We start from the raw sequence: 16,689 nt of genomic DNA on the forward strand, positions 1-16,689 counted from the left end.
GCCTGGGTAGAAGGCACAGAGTTCAGGCCTTCCGAGGCAGTGGCATGCCGTGGCACTTCATTGTCACTTACATGGCTCCCGATGTGGGAGGCCGTGCACTTCTCTGGATTCAGCGTTAATGAAACCTCAAAGTGACTCTTTCTTTCCATTTACTAATAACCAGAGTAGCAAGTTCAGAATGATCCTCTTACCGAAACTGGTATTTCCAAAATGAATTTTCATGTTCTCACAAACTTGGGTCTTTTTCTCTTTGTCTCTCTTGTTTTCTGAGGCAAATAATAGGTAGTCCTATAATTATCATGTATCTTAGCTGAAAAAAGACTTTCAGTTTGTACTGTGGCATTGAAGTGAGGGCTGACCTACTTTGCATAAGGAAATTAGCACGGGGAGTGTAACCCTTCAGCCCCTTACGCGAGACGCTTAGGAAATGCGCTTTTTCCCCCCACTCTGCTTATCCCACGGTTTTCCACAAGGGGTAAGGATGGGTCTTTGAGCCCATCATAGCCCCAGCATTGGAATGAAGCTGGAGGGTGGGGGGTGGCCATCACCCCACGCCAACCGTCCTATTTCTTTCTCCTCAGCCACGCCCAACTTGACCTCCCCATGGATGACAGTGATGTGCACATTAGCTCCCTGAGATCCGTGTGCTTCTCTCCCGAAGGCTTGTACCTTGCCACGGTGGCAGATGACAGGTAATGCGGAGACATCTCGGTGTGTGGCCTCAGAGCAAGTCCCCACAAGTCACTGTAGCATCCCCCCCCTCTGGGGTTGGCCCCCTGTCTGCTAACGTGCGAACATTTCTTTTCTCTCTCGTCCAGACTCCTCAGGATCTGGGCCCTGGAACTGAAAACTCCAGTTGCGTTTGCTCCTATGACCAATGGTCTTTGCTGCACATTTTTTCCACATGGTGGAGTTATTGCCACAGGGTATGTGTCTGATAGCTGAACAGATGGGGCGCGGTTTCTGCTGAGTGTACCGCGTAGCTTTTTAAGGAGAGCAAGGATCTAGAATGTTCTTGCCTATGATGAAGCCTTTAAAGGAAATCTAAGAGGACACAAAATGCTAATATTCTATTCTGCCAGTACAGGTTATCATTTACTCTTTTTTTTTTTAAGATTTTATTTATTTGCGAGGGAGAGAATGAGAGAGAGCATGAGAGGGAGGAGGGTCAGAGGGAGAAGCAGACTCCCTGCTGAGCAGGGAGCCCGATGCGGGACTCGATCCCGGGACTCCAGGATCATGACCTGAGCCGAAGGCAGTCGCTTAACCAACTGAGCCACCCAGGTGCCCTATCATTTACTCTTAATATTTAATCTAAGAGTAATTAAAGAGCTCTGATTCATGCCACTTAATGGGCCACGTCCACAAGGAGGCCTAAGTCGGGATGATGCAGAATTTCTGAGAAACCACTTGGGGCAGAGACCACCTTGCAGGGAGCATCTGTAATTCAGGAGGCGGCACTCTTCCCTCTGTTGCACTGGAACTCACGGTGTGATTCAGAAGGGACCGAGCTCACGGATAGCACTTTGGTATCAAAAGTGCCTTGAGTTCTTCTGATCCTCTCAGCGGCCTTAATTATTCAGCATCACAGCCTTTCCATCCATTTCGACCATTAGGGTTGCATTTAAGGGCCGCATTGCACTCCCCGGGTGTCTCCTGCTAACGCAAGTCAGAGTCGAAACATTAATACCCATCACCGTGAAACTGTGTGTTTCCAAGGTCTCACTTAAAGCGTCCGTTTCTGTTCTGTTTCAGGACAAGGGACGGCCACGTCCAGTTCTGGACAGCTCCTCGGGTCCTGTCCTCACTGAAGCACTTATGCCGGAAAGCCCTTCGAAGTTTCCTGACCACCTACCAAGTGCTAGCACTGCCGATCCCCAAGAAAATGAAAGAGTTTCTCACATACAGGACTTTTTAAGCCACGCGCCATAGTCTTACTTGTTTGCTTGTAGCAGGAACAAGCTTCCTGGCAGAGGAGTAGCTGGGAACGATGGGCCAAACAGCTGGTCTTCGACTGAAATAGAATTTCTCTTTGAGACGGTGAGCAGAGTGTAGCAAAAGCAGATGCTGGCAGACTGGTCATCCAGGTGTTCCTGTGTGACCTGCGGCAGTCAGTCATAGAGGGGCTCGCAGCCTTACCTGAAATCCTCAGCCCACTAACAAATGGCAACATCAGACACTTTCTCAAGTCCTTCCGATTCAGAGTGCAGTGACTCATGTTGATTTGATAAGCAGAGTAACCAGGCCTCGAGAGCCTCTCTGCTGGGGCAGGTTATTCCCTTGACCGGCGAGTGGGCAGGTGTTGGCTTGTGCCTAGTACTTGTCATTGTCGTGTTTCAGACGCAGTGGTGACGTTGTTTAAAAAGTTCTCTCCTGCCGTGTCGGAGTGGCTTTGCTGTTGGCAAGTGCTTGCCTTCCTCGAGCTCCCCTCTGACCAGCAGGACCGAGTTTTCATGGAGCCGTCTGCTGGGAGGTCGGAGCTAGATTACAGGGCACTCAGAGGTGTGCTCCTGACTGATACACTAGAAACGGCTTTTTTTTTTTTTTAATCAGTGGTGTGCATGTGCTGGAGATGACAAACGTGTGTGTCCGGGTACCCGGGGACGTATTCCTCAACTGCATGACTGTCCAAACGGCGGCTGACTTGTCAGCAGCTTGCTGTTTGCAGCCTATTTATTTGTATTTTCTCAACAGATGTTAAGGTACAACTGTGTTTTTCTCCCTGGTATCTAAAAACTATAGTTCTTAAGTCGAACAGTTGTGAAGATGTCTCTTCTTCGTTGTGTAGAGAATTGGTGTTCTCGCCGCCTTGGCAAGCTGAATGTCATGTACAAGGTCTGACTTCGCTGCTTTGCCTCATCGGACCAACCAGCCCGGTTCACCCCTTACCAAAAACAGCTCCTTGAAAGTACTGTTCTCCTTCAGTGGCGTGTAGTTCTCTGATCAAGACACCTCATTCCAATGAAATCTGCCTTTGAAAAATTTAATATATTTTAAATTATTTTAAAAGAAATGCAACATCTTATCCTTTGGCTTTCTTACTAGGTGCTTTGTGGAGGCCAGTGTTAACGTGATAAAACTTGTTGCAAAAGTACAAGAGTCTCCTCTACCACTTTTGTTGCTGAAGAAAAACATTTCTTTTCAAGATGAGAGGCTTTCATTGAAGGAAAAGTTAAAAAGCTTTCGGCTCACTGTTGCATTTTTCCCACTAAGAAAAAAAATACCCACCTTTTAAAACAAGTGAGTACAGCAGGACAGCGGGGAACGGCTTGGGCCAGTTTTACACTTTGTGGTCATCTTAAGGCATCCCAGCACAGCCTGAGAGGTTCTGGGTGGCTTCCCCGAGGCCCCGTCTGGCCATTAGCTGCAAACTTAGCTCGGGGTTCTCGGGGAGCGAGGTGTACGTGGATGAGGCAAATAACCAACCTCTCCCTTTTGATAGTCTGAGAAGCTGACACCTTTATAGAGAGCAGCCTCCGAAGTAAGCTTGTTCTGTGATAGCGGAGAGGGGGAAGGCTTTTTCACATAAACGCAAGGTAAGTCAGCATCTTTCTAACTGGTGAAGGAAAGAGTAGCTCGTAAACAGCCAACGTGCAAGCTGCTTTATTTTTATGGAGAAGAACACTCAAAAGGGCAGCCTGTTTGCTGTGAAAGAAACTGCTACCCTGTCCACAGGGCCCCGTCCTTCCCGCACGTGTCGGTGCCCGGCCCGGCCCCGGGCTCATCTGCCCTGCCTGCGTTAACAAGGGAGTACTGTGAGGCCTTGCCCCCCGCGGGCGTAAGATGACGCTTTGCTGTCTCACCACAATTAGGAACCTGCTTGTAGAGGAGAAATAAAAAGACGTTTTTAAAGGAAGACAGTTAACTGAGCCCGTTTATAGGAGTACAATAGTTTGGGCCAGAAATCGACGCACACCTATTTTTTTTTTTCATTGACACCTATTTAAAGCAGATCCAGAGACCGGGCCGCAAATTAGGTTTATGCACTTAGTTGTGGAGCTGTTCTGTTTACCTTGAGTTAGAAAACACTGACACCACGGGAGATTGGGAAGCCTTCGGTTCTAGACCAAAATGGGGCAGGCAAATTTCCTGTCATCCAAGCAACGGAATGATAAAAGCTTTAAGGCTAAAAGAAAAAAAATCTCTTTGCGCTTTCTTTTCCGCCCTAAGACACAAGTGGGCAGCAGTAAGAGAGCTGGGCGTTAAAACTGTTTTGTACCTGCTCCAAACGGCCACAAACACAGTACTTTTTAAACCTTTGCCCACCCAGGCCTGGAACAGGGTTTTCCAAAGCTTGGGGCGATCGGGCTTCAGTCCCCAGCCGTAACTCAGTCCCCTGTTGTCCAGTCACCGTGGGGCCTGCGAATCGCAGCAAACAGGCTTAGCATTTAGGCCTCTGTGACAATCAGGTCCCTGGTGACCTGGAAAGCGGCAATGAGGGAACTCAGCTGAATCTTCTCGTTGGTGCCAGCAGAGAGTCTGTACCTAAAAGAAGTCAAACAAAAGGTAAGAATAGAGAGTATCACGGGACAGCTGCCTTTTGACAAGGGGACGAGAGACAGCAAAGACAGGGACAGTGTGCTAAAGGAGGAAAGCAGGCAATCAAACTTGATCCTGGACAAGGATCTTCAGTGTGTCCGCTGACGTTCTCCTCTCTGCCCTGAACACTCACTTATAAATTCCACTCAAGCTGGTAAGGAAAAATTAAATTAAAAAAACTGTTATCAATGGCAGTGTTCGGAAGTTTGTGCTAGCCGTCTAGACATATACAGAATTTAAGTGATAAGGATTTATTTCTTCACTCACAAAATGTACTGAGAGATTTCCTTCCTCTTAATTCACTTGAGAATGGGGAACTGTGGTTCTGTGGTCTAGTTAGTAAAGCAGGACACTGGTGGTTCATCTTGCCACCTTCCCAGTGCCCAGCCAGTGAAAGCAAAATCATGACATTCGTCACGTAGGGAGAAGTGACCTCATGTGTGAGTGTGAAAGCCAGTGAGAGCAAATTAGAGTCGGTCCGTGTTGGCATCTGTTTAGAACCCAGTGCTTCTGTCCACTTAAATGATAGCTGCCAGCTTCACTGGGGGCTAATAACTGTTTATGGAACCAGGCAAAGTGGAAAATTGAGTTTCTGTTTACTTTGCCCCCCAATATGCTTTGCTACGCCAAAATGCTTTAATAACAGCTGGATAGCTGGTTGTCCCCAAATGACCTAGATGTCGGAACTGAAGCAGGCCTTCCAGATAACGGCACTTCTAGAACCAATGTGGACCAAGCCTTTGAGGTCTAAGGAGAGGCCTTTATCTCCCAGTCCGTTACTGAGCCGAACCTGTCCTTGTGTTCATTCATGTATTCTTTAAACAAGCAAGTCATACCCTTCCCATGTTTCTTTCAGTGATCCCACCAAAAACTAGACTGTGCCATATAGGAATGAGGTAGACAAGAAAGTTGGAACCAAGCAAGTAGAAAGAAAAAATGCACAACAGGGTTAAAAAAAGGAAAGCAATCAAAATTGGGAAGTACTCACTCTGTGTCTGCCATTTTGGTCAATAAATGTACTCGAACTGAAGATGGAAAGTCAACTGTGAGGAGAAACAAAATCAAATCAGTGAGGGTCTGCCCCTTCCTACTACCAAAAAAAAAAAAAATCCCACGACAATTATGAGCTTAAACATCAGAGGACACTACACTTGTCTGGAGGCCTCAGGTCACTGGCTGCCACACCTCTAAGGAAGTGAACACTGGATGAGTTCAGTTTTTATCCATCTTGTGAGCAGGTTCCAAAGCGATCCCAAGAACCCGGAAGAGGTACCAATATTGCGTTAGCAACGGGGCAGCTCTAGGAGTGAACCAAGTTCACTCTAGGAGTGAAGCCAAGTTCTCACACGCTGTCCCGATTTTAAAAACAAATCTACTGATCTAAATCTCTGTTCATACTCATTTTCCACAATCAAAGTGCAGAGCTGGGCTCCAGCCGACCACGCTCATGGGCAGCAGTTACCACGCCAGTCGGCCCAGGGGAGGCCCGCGAGGCACGGGCGGAACATTCCCGGACCCGACTGTCCATGTGCAGCCAGCTGTTGGCAGGGGGACAGCTGCTCTGAGGAGGCTGTGCAGCAGGTCACCCGGAGAGCCTGAGAAAATCCTGATGCCCAGCTCCCCGCAAAGGCCAAGTGAATGGGTCTGGGGTGACGCCTACGTGCTGCCAAGGTTGAGAACCAGGTCTGTACAGAAGATACGGCCGAGTGTGGAACTTAAGACGGTTTAGTTAAGACTGCTCTGCTTTACCCCGTGGATAGACGTTCCTCCTCTTTCTCTCCTTTCGGGGGAAAATACCCTTAGAAACGTGAATTAAAACATACCATTTACTCCTGTAAAATACAAACCCTTGGAGGAGATAGTTAGCCCTCCGGAGCTGCTTGCCCAGGAGGTTCAGAGGTTAAGAGTCGTTTTGGAACAAAGTTGTAAACAGCAACAAGAGAAAACTAAAACTGCGGGGCCAGGTTTATACTTCGCTCCTGTTTCTCTGCTTCGAAAGCGAAGCCTCATGTTCCCTCACTCCCGCTCTCAACTGCCCCACTCCCCTCCTCCCGCAGCTTCTCGACTAGGGAAGACCGTGAGTTACCCCTGTGCACGAACAAGTGTATCTCTGTCAGGATGTCCTGTAGCGCCAACCCCTTCAGGGTTTTCAACTCCATAATATCTAGAGAGGAACAGTTAAGGCAAAGGGCCAGCTTCCGGAACAAACGCGCTGCACAGAATTTTGAATCCCAACTCCAGTGGGGGTGACTTCTGGAAGGAGGGCTTCTAACCCCACCGTGGCAGATGCTCTCAATCCAGCTGCGCCAAGTGGGCTCCAATTCTTGCCTCTCCTAGGTTTGCATCTTCCATAGGGGCTTTCCGATAGAACTGTCTCTGTCTAGTAGCGGGCAGAGCCGAATGCGTCCCCCAGAAGGCCTCCTGTCACCGCCCCTGGCTTTGAACTTCACAGCCAAACACGAGTAGCGCCGGCCACTCAAGAACGATCGCATCTGCCGCCCCCAACCCCAGTGTCTAACTGCTGCTCTCATCCGCGAGCAAGGCGGCCTCAAGCTGTACCCATGTCAGAGTCCTTCAGGAAGAACTTTAGGGCATTAAAGACGAGGACCCGCCCCACCCACAGACCCCGTGTTTCCACAGCAAGCGGCTCAGACCCACGAGCAGCCAACCGTCTTTGGCCAGCAGGGTGTAGACGCCGGCTGCAGCCTGGACTCCTGGGCCAAGCTCGGGCCTCACGTACATCCCGCACTGACCGCGGCACCCGAGGAAGGATACTTCTGTAGGCTGTGGTGAAGTCTTGATTCAACATCCAGTCCAGAATGTTGGCAATGTCGGACTTGAGGGGGTGCCCAGTGCAGGTGTAGACCGTCTCCTCCGTCACCTTCCCGAAGGCCATGTTGGTGCTCTGCGCAGGAGGGGGAGAATCGTGGCTGTCACAGTGGCCACCACGCTGCAGGCGGCTCCAGAACCCTTCCCTAGCTTTCCCTGGTTTGCAGCACGTTACTCTCGCAGTTACTCAAAACCCCGAGGTGGGGGGAAGTCGTCGGTACATGGGGAGATCGAGATCTTACCAGGTTCTCGATTTCTGACCTTACAGGTTGGCTGTGTGCTGCTTTTGTCTTTCTCGAAAACCTCTTCCGAAGCAGCGGCTCGAGACCTGCTGCAGTGGTTCCGTACCTGCAGAATGTTCAGAGCCCTTCGCATATCTCCGCTGGAAAGGGTCACGAGGGCCTTCATCCCGTCCTCACTTAGGTCCACTCTGAGAGGAAAGAGGCAGGAGGAGGTCAGGGGCCCTGAGAGAGCACGAGCGTTCAGCCAGGGGATGACTAAGGCTTTGAAATAATGAAAGGAAAGGGAAGGACAGAGTAAACAGTACTCTCCCGATCTATGGCGGGCTCTCGAATTCACTCTGGTCTTTGGGGCTGTGGGCTTCACATTAGCAGTCACCGCCCACTCCCAAGTCGGGAGCGAGCCTCCCTGAGGCCCAAGCATTGCTGTGTTGAGCAACGGGCTTTGAATTCTGTTCTCCGAGAGGCAAGCGCGCTGGCGAGAGCTGCAGTCACGGAGGCAGACCAGCCCCTTTCACAAAGCAGCAGCTTGGGCTGGCTACGGGCCTGGCAACTGACGGTACAGAAGGTAATGTCTCAGTACCTTCCCTCCTAGTCCCGAAAGGCTGGAGGCATCTTAGCAGAAGAGACTCTGGCAGCACGCCGTTGCCAATGACAAAAGAAGAGTAGGAGGAAGTCAGGACGGCTTCCAGGGGAGGAGGATGGAATCAAGAGAGGAACCAAGTGCCTTTTACGAAGACTGTCCATGAGACGCCGGGGAAGAGGATAGCAGCTCGCAGACCCCGATGCTGACTCTGTGCCAGTCACCCTCCTTAGCTCTTTACACGCCTTATCACCTTCAACTGCAGACCAGCCAGCCAGCCCAGGGCCCTGCCCACACCCCCCCAGTCCTAAGGCCCTGGGCTTTCCTGCTTTCCCTTGTACTTACTTCTCTTCTTCTATGACGTGCTCCAGGCGGGGGACCATGAGTTCAGGAGTCAGGGGGCCAAATCGGAACCTTGTACACCGGGACTGCAGGGCGGGGATGATCTTTGACAGGTAGTTACAGATGAGGCAGAATCTGGTATTCTCAGTGAATTTCTCAATCACTGGCAAGGGAAAAGAAAACCAGCTCCTGTCTGTTCTGAGCCTTCCAGAGCCCTGGAGGCCCCACACTATTCCGAGCTCACGTGCACAAGCGGAGGCCATCCACAGGGGTTGGAGAGCTCCAGGAGCGAGGGGCTGCGGCGGGGGTGGCCAGGACTGGAAGCCAGCCGCGCTCCTCCCCAAAGCTGATGGACACGCCACCTCGACGGGATTTTATAAAATGCTTCCCTTCCTTCTCATGTGCCATGATTCTGGCGTTCTTGCCATATTCCTGTCCTTTTGCATAAAACTCCACTTGGCAGGTTGATGATGCCCCACCTTCTAATGGTGGGGGAGGGGGGTGGCTTGTTGCGGACTTCCCAGTGGACTCTGTCTCGAAGCCTTAGAGCATTCGACAGAGTGCTAACTCGAATTCAGAAAGCTTAGGAAATACCGGGTGCATTCTGTAGTTACCCGATGTTCTTGCAAGGGGACCTGCCCAGACTGATAGTCACTGTGCAGAGCAAATGTTGAAGAAAGGCTGCCAAAGCTTTTAAGATCAGAAGACACTCTAACTGTCCTCCTCCTCTTAAACCCACTCCTTCTCCCCACAAATCTGCAAGACCGCTCCTCTCTCCTAGCTGATTACCTCAGAATCTTAATGCGAGAGATTACCAGTGTCCTTTCAAAGAAATCCACTGCACCAGGGCCCTTAAGATAGACAACTCACATGATACTCTCCACCCCTTGGCAAATAGAGAAGTCACGTCAGCTTTCTGAGTGCGACTATGTTTCCAGTATTATTTTCCCGGCTACTGTCTTATCTCAGGGTACCGAGAGCAGAAAAGTCTACCCAGCAGTTTAGGAAAGACAGACTTTCCATACCTCCTCCACTCTTTCTAAGAATACAAATTCCCAACCCCAAATTGAACCCCGTGGAAGAGGAGGATGGGACACCAGGGTCTGGTCAGAATTAAAAGTCCCACCAGGGCCTCTATCTTTAAGCTGCTGAAAGGGGAAACCCCCAGTACAGAGAGCTTTGGTCTAGATCCTCAGGTTGGCTACACACAGAGAAAGGTCAGCAGGTTTCTCTGGGCCGGAAGATGAAAATGGTCAACAAGCCAAGACATGTCTCACGTCCAAAGCTCCTGATTCTCTTTCGAAGGCACTCCTGAGCCAACACACTATCCCTGGGAGCTCTTCTTACCTCTCCTCAAGGCATTCTGGGCGTCTTGAGTCATGGCGTCAGCTTCATCCAGGATCACTAGTTTGAAGCCTTTCCTAGGAAAACAAATGGTACCATCTGAAGATTTCTTCAGTCTCACCTCCACTTCCAGGCTCAAACCTACACGTACAATTGTGCCATAAGGCCCTGCCTCAGAGAGTCCATTCCTCCTTGACCTCTGAGCGAAGCAGACATCTGTGGTCACACAGAGGACATGCCCGTCACTCTCCACTCTTAAAGGGACTGAGGTCTGACTTGGGTATTTTTGTTACATTGTTTCCTCTGGCACCTCTACCTTTCTTCTGCGCACACTGGGTATCCTGTTACTCGGGGCGTGGCATTGCTTTTTCCCACCACCTTCGCCCTTCACTCATGCCTGTCTTTTCATCTTTTCCTTTGTTTACCACCATCCCCGTTGTCCATCCCGATCTCAATTCATTTTTGTTTAAATTCAAACTAGCTCATCTGGTCTTAGGATGTCCTCAGTCTTCGGGTAACTAATAAAATGAGTTAATGCTTCCCAAAGAACTTGCTAATATAGACTTAGGTAATGTTTTATTTTGATATTTATGTTATTTCTTACTAGCGTCCTTGTACTTTACCTCTTTTTCATGGCTACTTTTGACAATGTCATTTGTTACCTTTACAGACTAGCAAAGGGGAGGATTAAAAAAATTAAGCTCTGTCATTTCACTGATCAGAATCTCTAGGGAGAGAAATTATGCAAATAATTCTTACTTGAATATTGTCCTTGTGCTAGCAAAGCTCAGGATTGGCCCCCGAACGATATCTATTCCTCGGTCGTCTGAAGCATTCAGCTAAGTGTGAAAGAGAAGCCAGAGTAAATTAGAAATATGTTGGTGATTTCCATCAATCCAGCTTGGCAAGCTAGGTCTCTAGGTCTAACGACACCTACGAGATAAACACTATTAAAAAGCCAAGATCACAACTGTATTTAAAACTCCCAACTCGCTACACCATTCCATTACATTCTGAAGGGCAAATGACTGTGTTTCCTCCCCCTTTCGAGGACAACCGCTGACGTACTCTGGCAGAATAATTAATTGGCCTGGCCACAGTGAACAGCACCTCTGGCATGAACAGAATCATGCTAATTTTAGCTACCGAAACCCAGAGCAACCCAGAAGTTACCCAGTCTTTAACACACTCAAGTAAGAACACTGGTGGCAGCAAGGTTCTAAGATCTATAACAAAAAAATAAGCTAGACATTTTTTTTCTTGCAGTAGACAATATTTAAAATTTTGTAATCTAAGGGTATCAGTCAAATCTCAGAGCAAACAGATGGCATACTCAAATTCAGTGATTTGAAGAGAATTACATGAAGAGACATTTTAAACGGTGGGGTGTGGGGTAACCAAAAGAGCTATGCAATACCTCTGCAACTGCTGGGGCCCATTACCAACCCCAAGTCTTGAGAGGTGAGTGGGCAGGGGGGGTGGTGTTGGCACCGTTGGACAAGGCTGTGGGATTTGCCCTGCGGGGGGGGATGCTGTCAGCCTGTGGTGACCCCCAAGACAGAACCAGGCATTATTCTCCCTCCCCCGACTCCTGCCAGGGCCCCTATTGGCCAAACCTAACCAGGGGGAGCCAAAGGACAAGGCAGCCTGTAGTCAATACAGCTCAGCCTTCCAGGGCAAGAACAGCGGGGGGCCACATGCAGGAGAAATCTGGACAGGCACATGGGAGACAGCAAGCCACCGAGTGACCACTCACTGAGTGACCCCTGAGTGTTGGCGTGTAAGTTGGCAGAGGCAAAGAAAAATATCTAGCCCTACCACTGCCCTCTAGCTAATGCGAATCCAGACCCAAGTGTCAATTCTAGATAAAAGCCACTCGAGGTATTTTATGTCTGTTCCTTTCCCCACCTCTAGCACAGCAACTTACTTGTAAAGTAAGACAAATCTAAGAGAACTAAGAGACTCGAGTTCTTTGCGGAGTAAGAAGAATCCTCTTACTTACCTCCAAGACCATGGAGCCAAATTCCTTATCTTTGTATAGCTGTTTCGCACAGGCTAGGATGGTGGAGGTCTTTCCCGTCCCTGGAGGACCATAGAGAAGCAGGTGGGGCAGGCGGTCTTCACTAATAAATTTCTGAACTGAGGGTCAGGAAGAAAGAGAGACCCCATCAGTTTCCGAGAGTTGCCTCATTCACCGTGGGCCCTTGAGTTGGCTTGAATTTACTTCAACACTACATTCAAATCAGAGGTAGATGCAGGAATGAAAAATCTGAAGGACTCAGATCTTACGGCAACATTCCATAAAGCTCAGTCAGATACTTCAAGGTTATTACTCAGCAGAGACATCACCAAGAAATGATACGGTCCTCCAACTACAATGACAGCAACTGACACATGGATGCTTACTGGTACTCAAAATGTCCTGATGAGAAATCAGATCATTCAGTGTCTGTGGCCGGTACTTTTCAACCCTGAAATACAATTTAGCATGGATTACAATATATACAAACGCAAGAACATGCTGTCACGTGCAAAAGAATCCTTTCATATCCTAATGAAAAGAGGAAGAGAAATAAAATCCTTTAACTTTTAATACAGACCACTGGTTCTCAACCAGGGGCAATTTTGTCCTTCAGGAAACACTTGGTGATACCTGGAGACATTTTCAGTTTGTCACAATTGGGTGGAGGGTGCTACAGGCCTCCAGTGGATAGGAACCAGGGCTGTCACGAAACATCCTACGATGCGCAGGACAGCCACCATGCCCGCCCCCACCAAGTATCTAGCCCAAAATGCCAATAGCACTGCTCTAATTTCACCTTTCCAGCTGTCTGCCTATAAACAATCTCAACCTGGATGGGCACCTACTATTTCAAAGTAAATTAAAAACTGAACTCTTTGGGGCACTTGGGTGGCTCAGTCGGTTAAACGTCTGCCTTTGGCTCAGTTCCTGATCTCAGGGTACTGGGATTTTGCCCTGCGTCGGGCTCCCTGCTTAGCGGGGAGTCTGCTTCTCTCCCTCTGCACACCGCCCGCCTCATGCTCGCTCTCTTTCTCAAATAAAAATCTTTTTAAAAAAATTGAACTCGGGCGCCTGGGTGGCTCAGTTGGTTAAGCAACTGCCTTCGGCTCAGGTCATGATCCTGGAGTCCCGGGATCGAGTCCCACATCAGGCTCCCTGCTGAGCAGGGAGTCTGCTTCTCCCTCTGACCCTCTTCCCTCTCGTGCTCTCTCTCTCATTCTCTCTCTCTCAAATAAATAAAATCTAAAAAAATAAAAAAAATTAAAAAAATAAAAAAATAAAAAAAATTGAACTCGTACCCAAATATACATCAGAAGATGAATGGATAAATAAATGGCGGTCTATCCATATAATGGAATATTATTCACCCATAAAAAGGAATGAAGCACCCACACCTGCTACAACATGGATGAACCCTGAAAACATGATCCTATGAAAGCCCCCAGTCACAAAAGGCCACATACTGATTCTATTTATATGAATATCCACAATAGGCAAATTCAGAGGAAGGGGACGTGGGGATGGGGAGTACCTGCCAATGGGTATGGAGTTTCCATTTGGGGTAAAATGAAAAAATTTGGAACTAGACAGTAACATGGTAGCACAACGTTCTCAACGTACTCAAAGTCACGGAATTATACACTTTACAATGTTTACAACTGTAAACTGTATGTTATGTGTTTTTTCCACGATAAAAACAAACTGAACTCCTTATTAGACAAGACCAACTTGGACCTTTCTGAAGAAATCAAGCCGAATCCCTTCAGTTCCTAAAACATCATTCAGACGCAGCTGTGGAAGTAGGATGGTTATGAGTGCAAGTTCTGAATTCACCTGGGTTCAAATCCCAACTTATTTTCTAGCTCCGGACCTTAGGCAAGTCCTTTAACTTTTTGGTTTTACAACTGGAATAATAACTACCTAGGCTCTTTGTAAAGATCAAACATCTAGCAGGGTCCTTGCTAATCTAGTAGGAAGCCACTTAAATACAACTTAACTGGGGAGCGTTATTATCGTCATTATTATTTCAGTTTAGAATTTGAGCAATAATTGCATTGAAGATTCCAGCAAGAGTAGAGAGCATTTTGGCACGAAGGCCGATGCGAAGTCAGAAGACGCGGGATCTAACCCCTGGGCTGTCACCCGGTGCGTAAAACGAATAGGGGCGGTGGGAGTAGGGCAGCGGGAAGGCCTGTAAAAAATCCTAGAAGAACGGAGGGGACTGGGGAGCTGGAGATGTCAAGGCGAAATTCTGGGGCGAGGTCCGGGCCGCAGGTCGGGGGCGGTGGGGCGAGGTCCGGCGGGCTGCGGCCTGGCCGCTGGCCCACCCTGGCCACCGATCCCCCTTCCTGCGGCAGCCGGGCCTCCTCCTACCAGGGCAGGTTTCTGATCTTGGCCGCCGCGGGCTGCTGCTGCTCCTGCTGCGCTGAGGTCTCCATGGCGGGGTGATAAAGGTGTGCGGGTCCGCTGGGATCGTCGCGGCCCCGAGGGACCTGCACAGCCACTAGCCGCGCCCGGACCCCGGGACCCGGGCACTTAGAGTTCGCGCGCAAAAGCAACTCTCGCGAGATGTAGCCTCCTGCTTCCGACTTCCTCCCTAGGTCCCGCCCCCCTCCCCGTTGCCAAGGCGCCGGTTACCAGGTTACCGGGAGGCGCCGGCCGCCCGCCACCCTCCCGGTCCGCCCTTCCAGCCCCGCGCGGCCCTTTCGCCGGAGCGGCGGGGCTTCCTGAGCCCGGGGACGGGGGGAAACAAGAGAGGCCAGGTCACCCCCTGCAGCCGCCAGTCATCATTACAAACTAAAGTCTCGCGGCCAAAGCCAATTTCAGCTACCACCAAAGTTCAGACACTTACCGTTCAAAGGAACAGAGAGCCTCCAGCGATGAAAACCCCCCGAGGAAAAACAGCCCCAAATGACAGGGCCAGTTCTTGAATATAGATGCCCTAGGAAAAAAGCCTCGAAATAAGCTGGGAGGTGAGTACTTCGAATTGATAAACAACTCCAAACACACACAATTCCAATCTACCTCCCAAGCCTCACCCAACAAAATCTAAAGAACCAAGCTCCAGAAACAACCCCAGAGTGAAAACAAAAAATAAACTCCCAGTTAAGGTTAATATGTGTAACTGGAAAGGGCTGGTCACTAAGCACAGAGGACAGGGTCCCTATGACCTGAAGACAGGAGAACCAGTATGGAAATTTTAGTGCCTTTTTCTGCGATGAGGTGATTATGGACCACTTTGATTTTCTCCTATTTCGCTGGTCTGTATTTCCCAGCAACGAGTATGTATATTACATATTACAGATTACATACTTTATGCGTAATAAAGCTTTTTTATTTTATTTTATTTTTATTTTTTAACGTGTTGAGAAAAACAATAGGGAGAAGAGAGGAGGCTGGGCTGGGGTCAGAAGTGTTCTGATTCAGAAACACCTGCTCTTTGCACCTTATTACATCACTGGCACCTGCTCTAGGAACAGAGTAGAGGGACTGTGGGGCAAATACATGATGGTGGTTATGCTTCACGCTAGCCCCTGCCTGGAGAGTCAAAAGAAGGGGGGAGGGTCAGATGTGGCTTGTGGTGTGACAGTGGCCAGCTCTTAACTCTGCTTGTTCAGATCCATAGTCTGCCACTTTGCCACTTAGCTTTGGGCATCTGGCTTCTCTCCGTGTCCAATAATCTCTACTCCAAAGGTGCCTGCCAGGATCAAATCACACATGTAAAGCAGCAGGTACATTACCGCCTTACTCTCTCCTTCCCTTCTAGGACACTCTCCACCCACCCTGTTCTTGTTTCAAATGTTTCCTCTCAAGCAAGACCTACTCAAGAATTGGCTGGTGTGACTATGCCCGCGAGGGTTGATTTCATGTGTCAACGTGACTGGACTCTGGACGCCCAGAGAGCTGGTAACATATTATTTTGGGGCTGTGTCTCTGAGGGTGTTTCTGAAAGAGACTGGCATTTACTCAGATTGGACTGAGTAAAGATCGCCTCACCAGTGCGGGTGGGCATCATCCCTCATCCCTCATCACTGAGGGCCTGAATAGAATGGAAAGGCAGAGGAAGGGTGAATTCGCTCTCTTTTTGAGCTGGGATATACATCTTCTCTTGCCCTCAGATACCAGCGCTCTTGATTCTCAGGCCTTTGGATTCACACTGAATAACACCACTGGCTCTCCTCAGTCTCCAGCTGGCAGACAGTACATCGTGGGACTTCTTGGCCTCCATCATCGTGTGAGCCAATTCCTAGGATATATAAAATATAAATATGAATATAAAAATATAAAACATATTTAAAATACAAAATATATTAATTATACATATACGTTATTGACATATAAAACATAAATAATATATATCAATATACATATACAATGTAAAATGTATTCTTTTAAAGATTTATTTATTTATTTATTTGACAGAGAGTGACACAGCGAGAGAGGGAACACAAGCAGGGGGAGAGGGGAAGGGAGAAGCAGGCTTCCCACGGAGCAGGGAGCCAGATGTGGGGCTCAATCCCAGGATCCCGGGATCCTGACCTGAGCCAAAGGCAGATGCTTAATGACTGAGCCACCCAGGCATCCCTGTAAAATGTATTTTAAGTCTACATAATAAAAATATAAATGACATATATATATAGCCATTTTGCTAAGGGACCTTTATATTAGAAACATGATGCCACCACCTCCTTGAGCTGGAAGATGTGAACGAGACTGGACCAAGTTCTCATAAAACTCTGTGTGCACCTGCTGTTCAGTTTCCTTGGAATGCAGAATTCTTCTGCGTGACA

General features: G+C 48.7%; 2 protein-coding genes and 1 long non-coding RNA gene across 4 annotated transcripts in view; 2 read left to right on the plus strand and 1 right to left on the minus strand.

Annotated features, from left to right (window-relative positions):
- Window positions 1–3,097, plus strand: part of WSB2 (WD repeat and SOCS box containing 2) — an 18,410-nt gene extending 15,313 nt beyond the window's left edge. The window contains 4 exon segments of the mRNA XM_081802116.1: window positions 425–461; window positions 505–692; window positions 819–926; window positions 1,756–3,097. Coding sequence (XP_081658242.1) covers window positions 425–461; window positions 505–692; window positions 819–926; window positions 1,756–1,918 — 496 coding nt within the window. The 3' untranslated portion in view covers window positions 1,919–3,097.
- A 490-nt stretch (window positions 3,098–3,587) lies between these two features.
- Window positions 3,588–14,459, minus strand: RFC5 (replication factor C subunit 5). 2 transcript variants are annotated; one of them, XM_006749638.3, is made up of 11 exons: window positions 14,273–14,458; window positions 12,283–12,347; window positions 11,879–12,015; window positions 10,636–10,715; window positions 9,880–9,953; window positions 8,536–8,695; window positions 7,717–7,798; window positions 7,315–7,444; window positions 6,626–6,703; window positions 5,528–5,582; window positions 3,588–4,485 (listed from the first exon to the last, which is right to left on the minus strand). In XM_006749638.3, exons 1-11 carry the CDS (start codon window positions 14,335–14,337, stop codon window positions 4,389–4,391), a joined length of 1,023 nt encoding a protein of 340 aa, XP_006749701.1. In that variant the 5' UTR covers window positions 14,338–14,458; the 3' UTR covers window positions 3,588–4,388. The 2 variants fall into 2 exon arrangements, 1 of the variants encoding a protein (XP_006749701.1); XR_014139777.1 differs by having other exon boundaries at window positions 4,432–4,485; window positions 6,640–6,703; window positions 14,273–14,459.
- A 158-nt stretch (window positions 14,460–14,617) lies between these two features.
- Window positions 14,618–16,167, plus strand: LOC115937886 (uncharacterized). Its single transcript, XR_004073102.2, has 3 exons — window positions 14,618–14,871; window positions 15,666–15,805; window positions 16,018–16,167. It is a non-coding gene; the product is annotated as an uncharacterized LOC115937886 (long non-coding RNA).
- The last annotated feature ends 522 nt before the right edge of the window (window positions 16,168–16,689 follow it).

The sequence above is a fragment of the Leptonychotes weddellii genome, chromosome 13, assembly GCF_054177405.1.
Source record: "Leptonychotes weddellii isolate Sample4059 chromosome 13, ASM5417740v2, whole genome shotgun sequence".
NCBI classification, from domain to species: domain Eukaryota; kingdom Metazoa; phylum Chordata; class Mammalia; order Carnivora; family Phocidae; genus Leptonychotes; species Leptonychotes weddellii.

Bases quoted from the DNA above. Each gene is read 5' to 3' on its own strand.
- RFC5 (XM_006749638.3), bottom strand. From the start codon at position 14,337: ATGGAGACCTCAGCGCAGCAGGAGCAGCAGCAGCCCGCGGCGGCCAAG. The intron at 6,704-7,314 runs GTATCCTTCCTC...GTTCCTCTCTAG, and splicing joins CTTCACCACAGCCTACAGAA to ATATTATGGAGTTGAAAACC. The intron at 5,583-6,625 runs GTAACTCACGGT...TTCTCCTCACAG, and splicing joins ACACTTGTTCGTGCACAGGG to TTGACTTTCCATCTTCAGTT.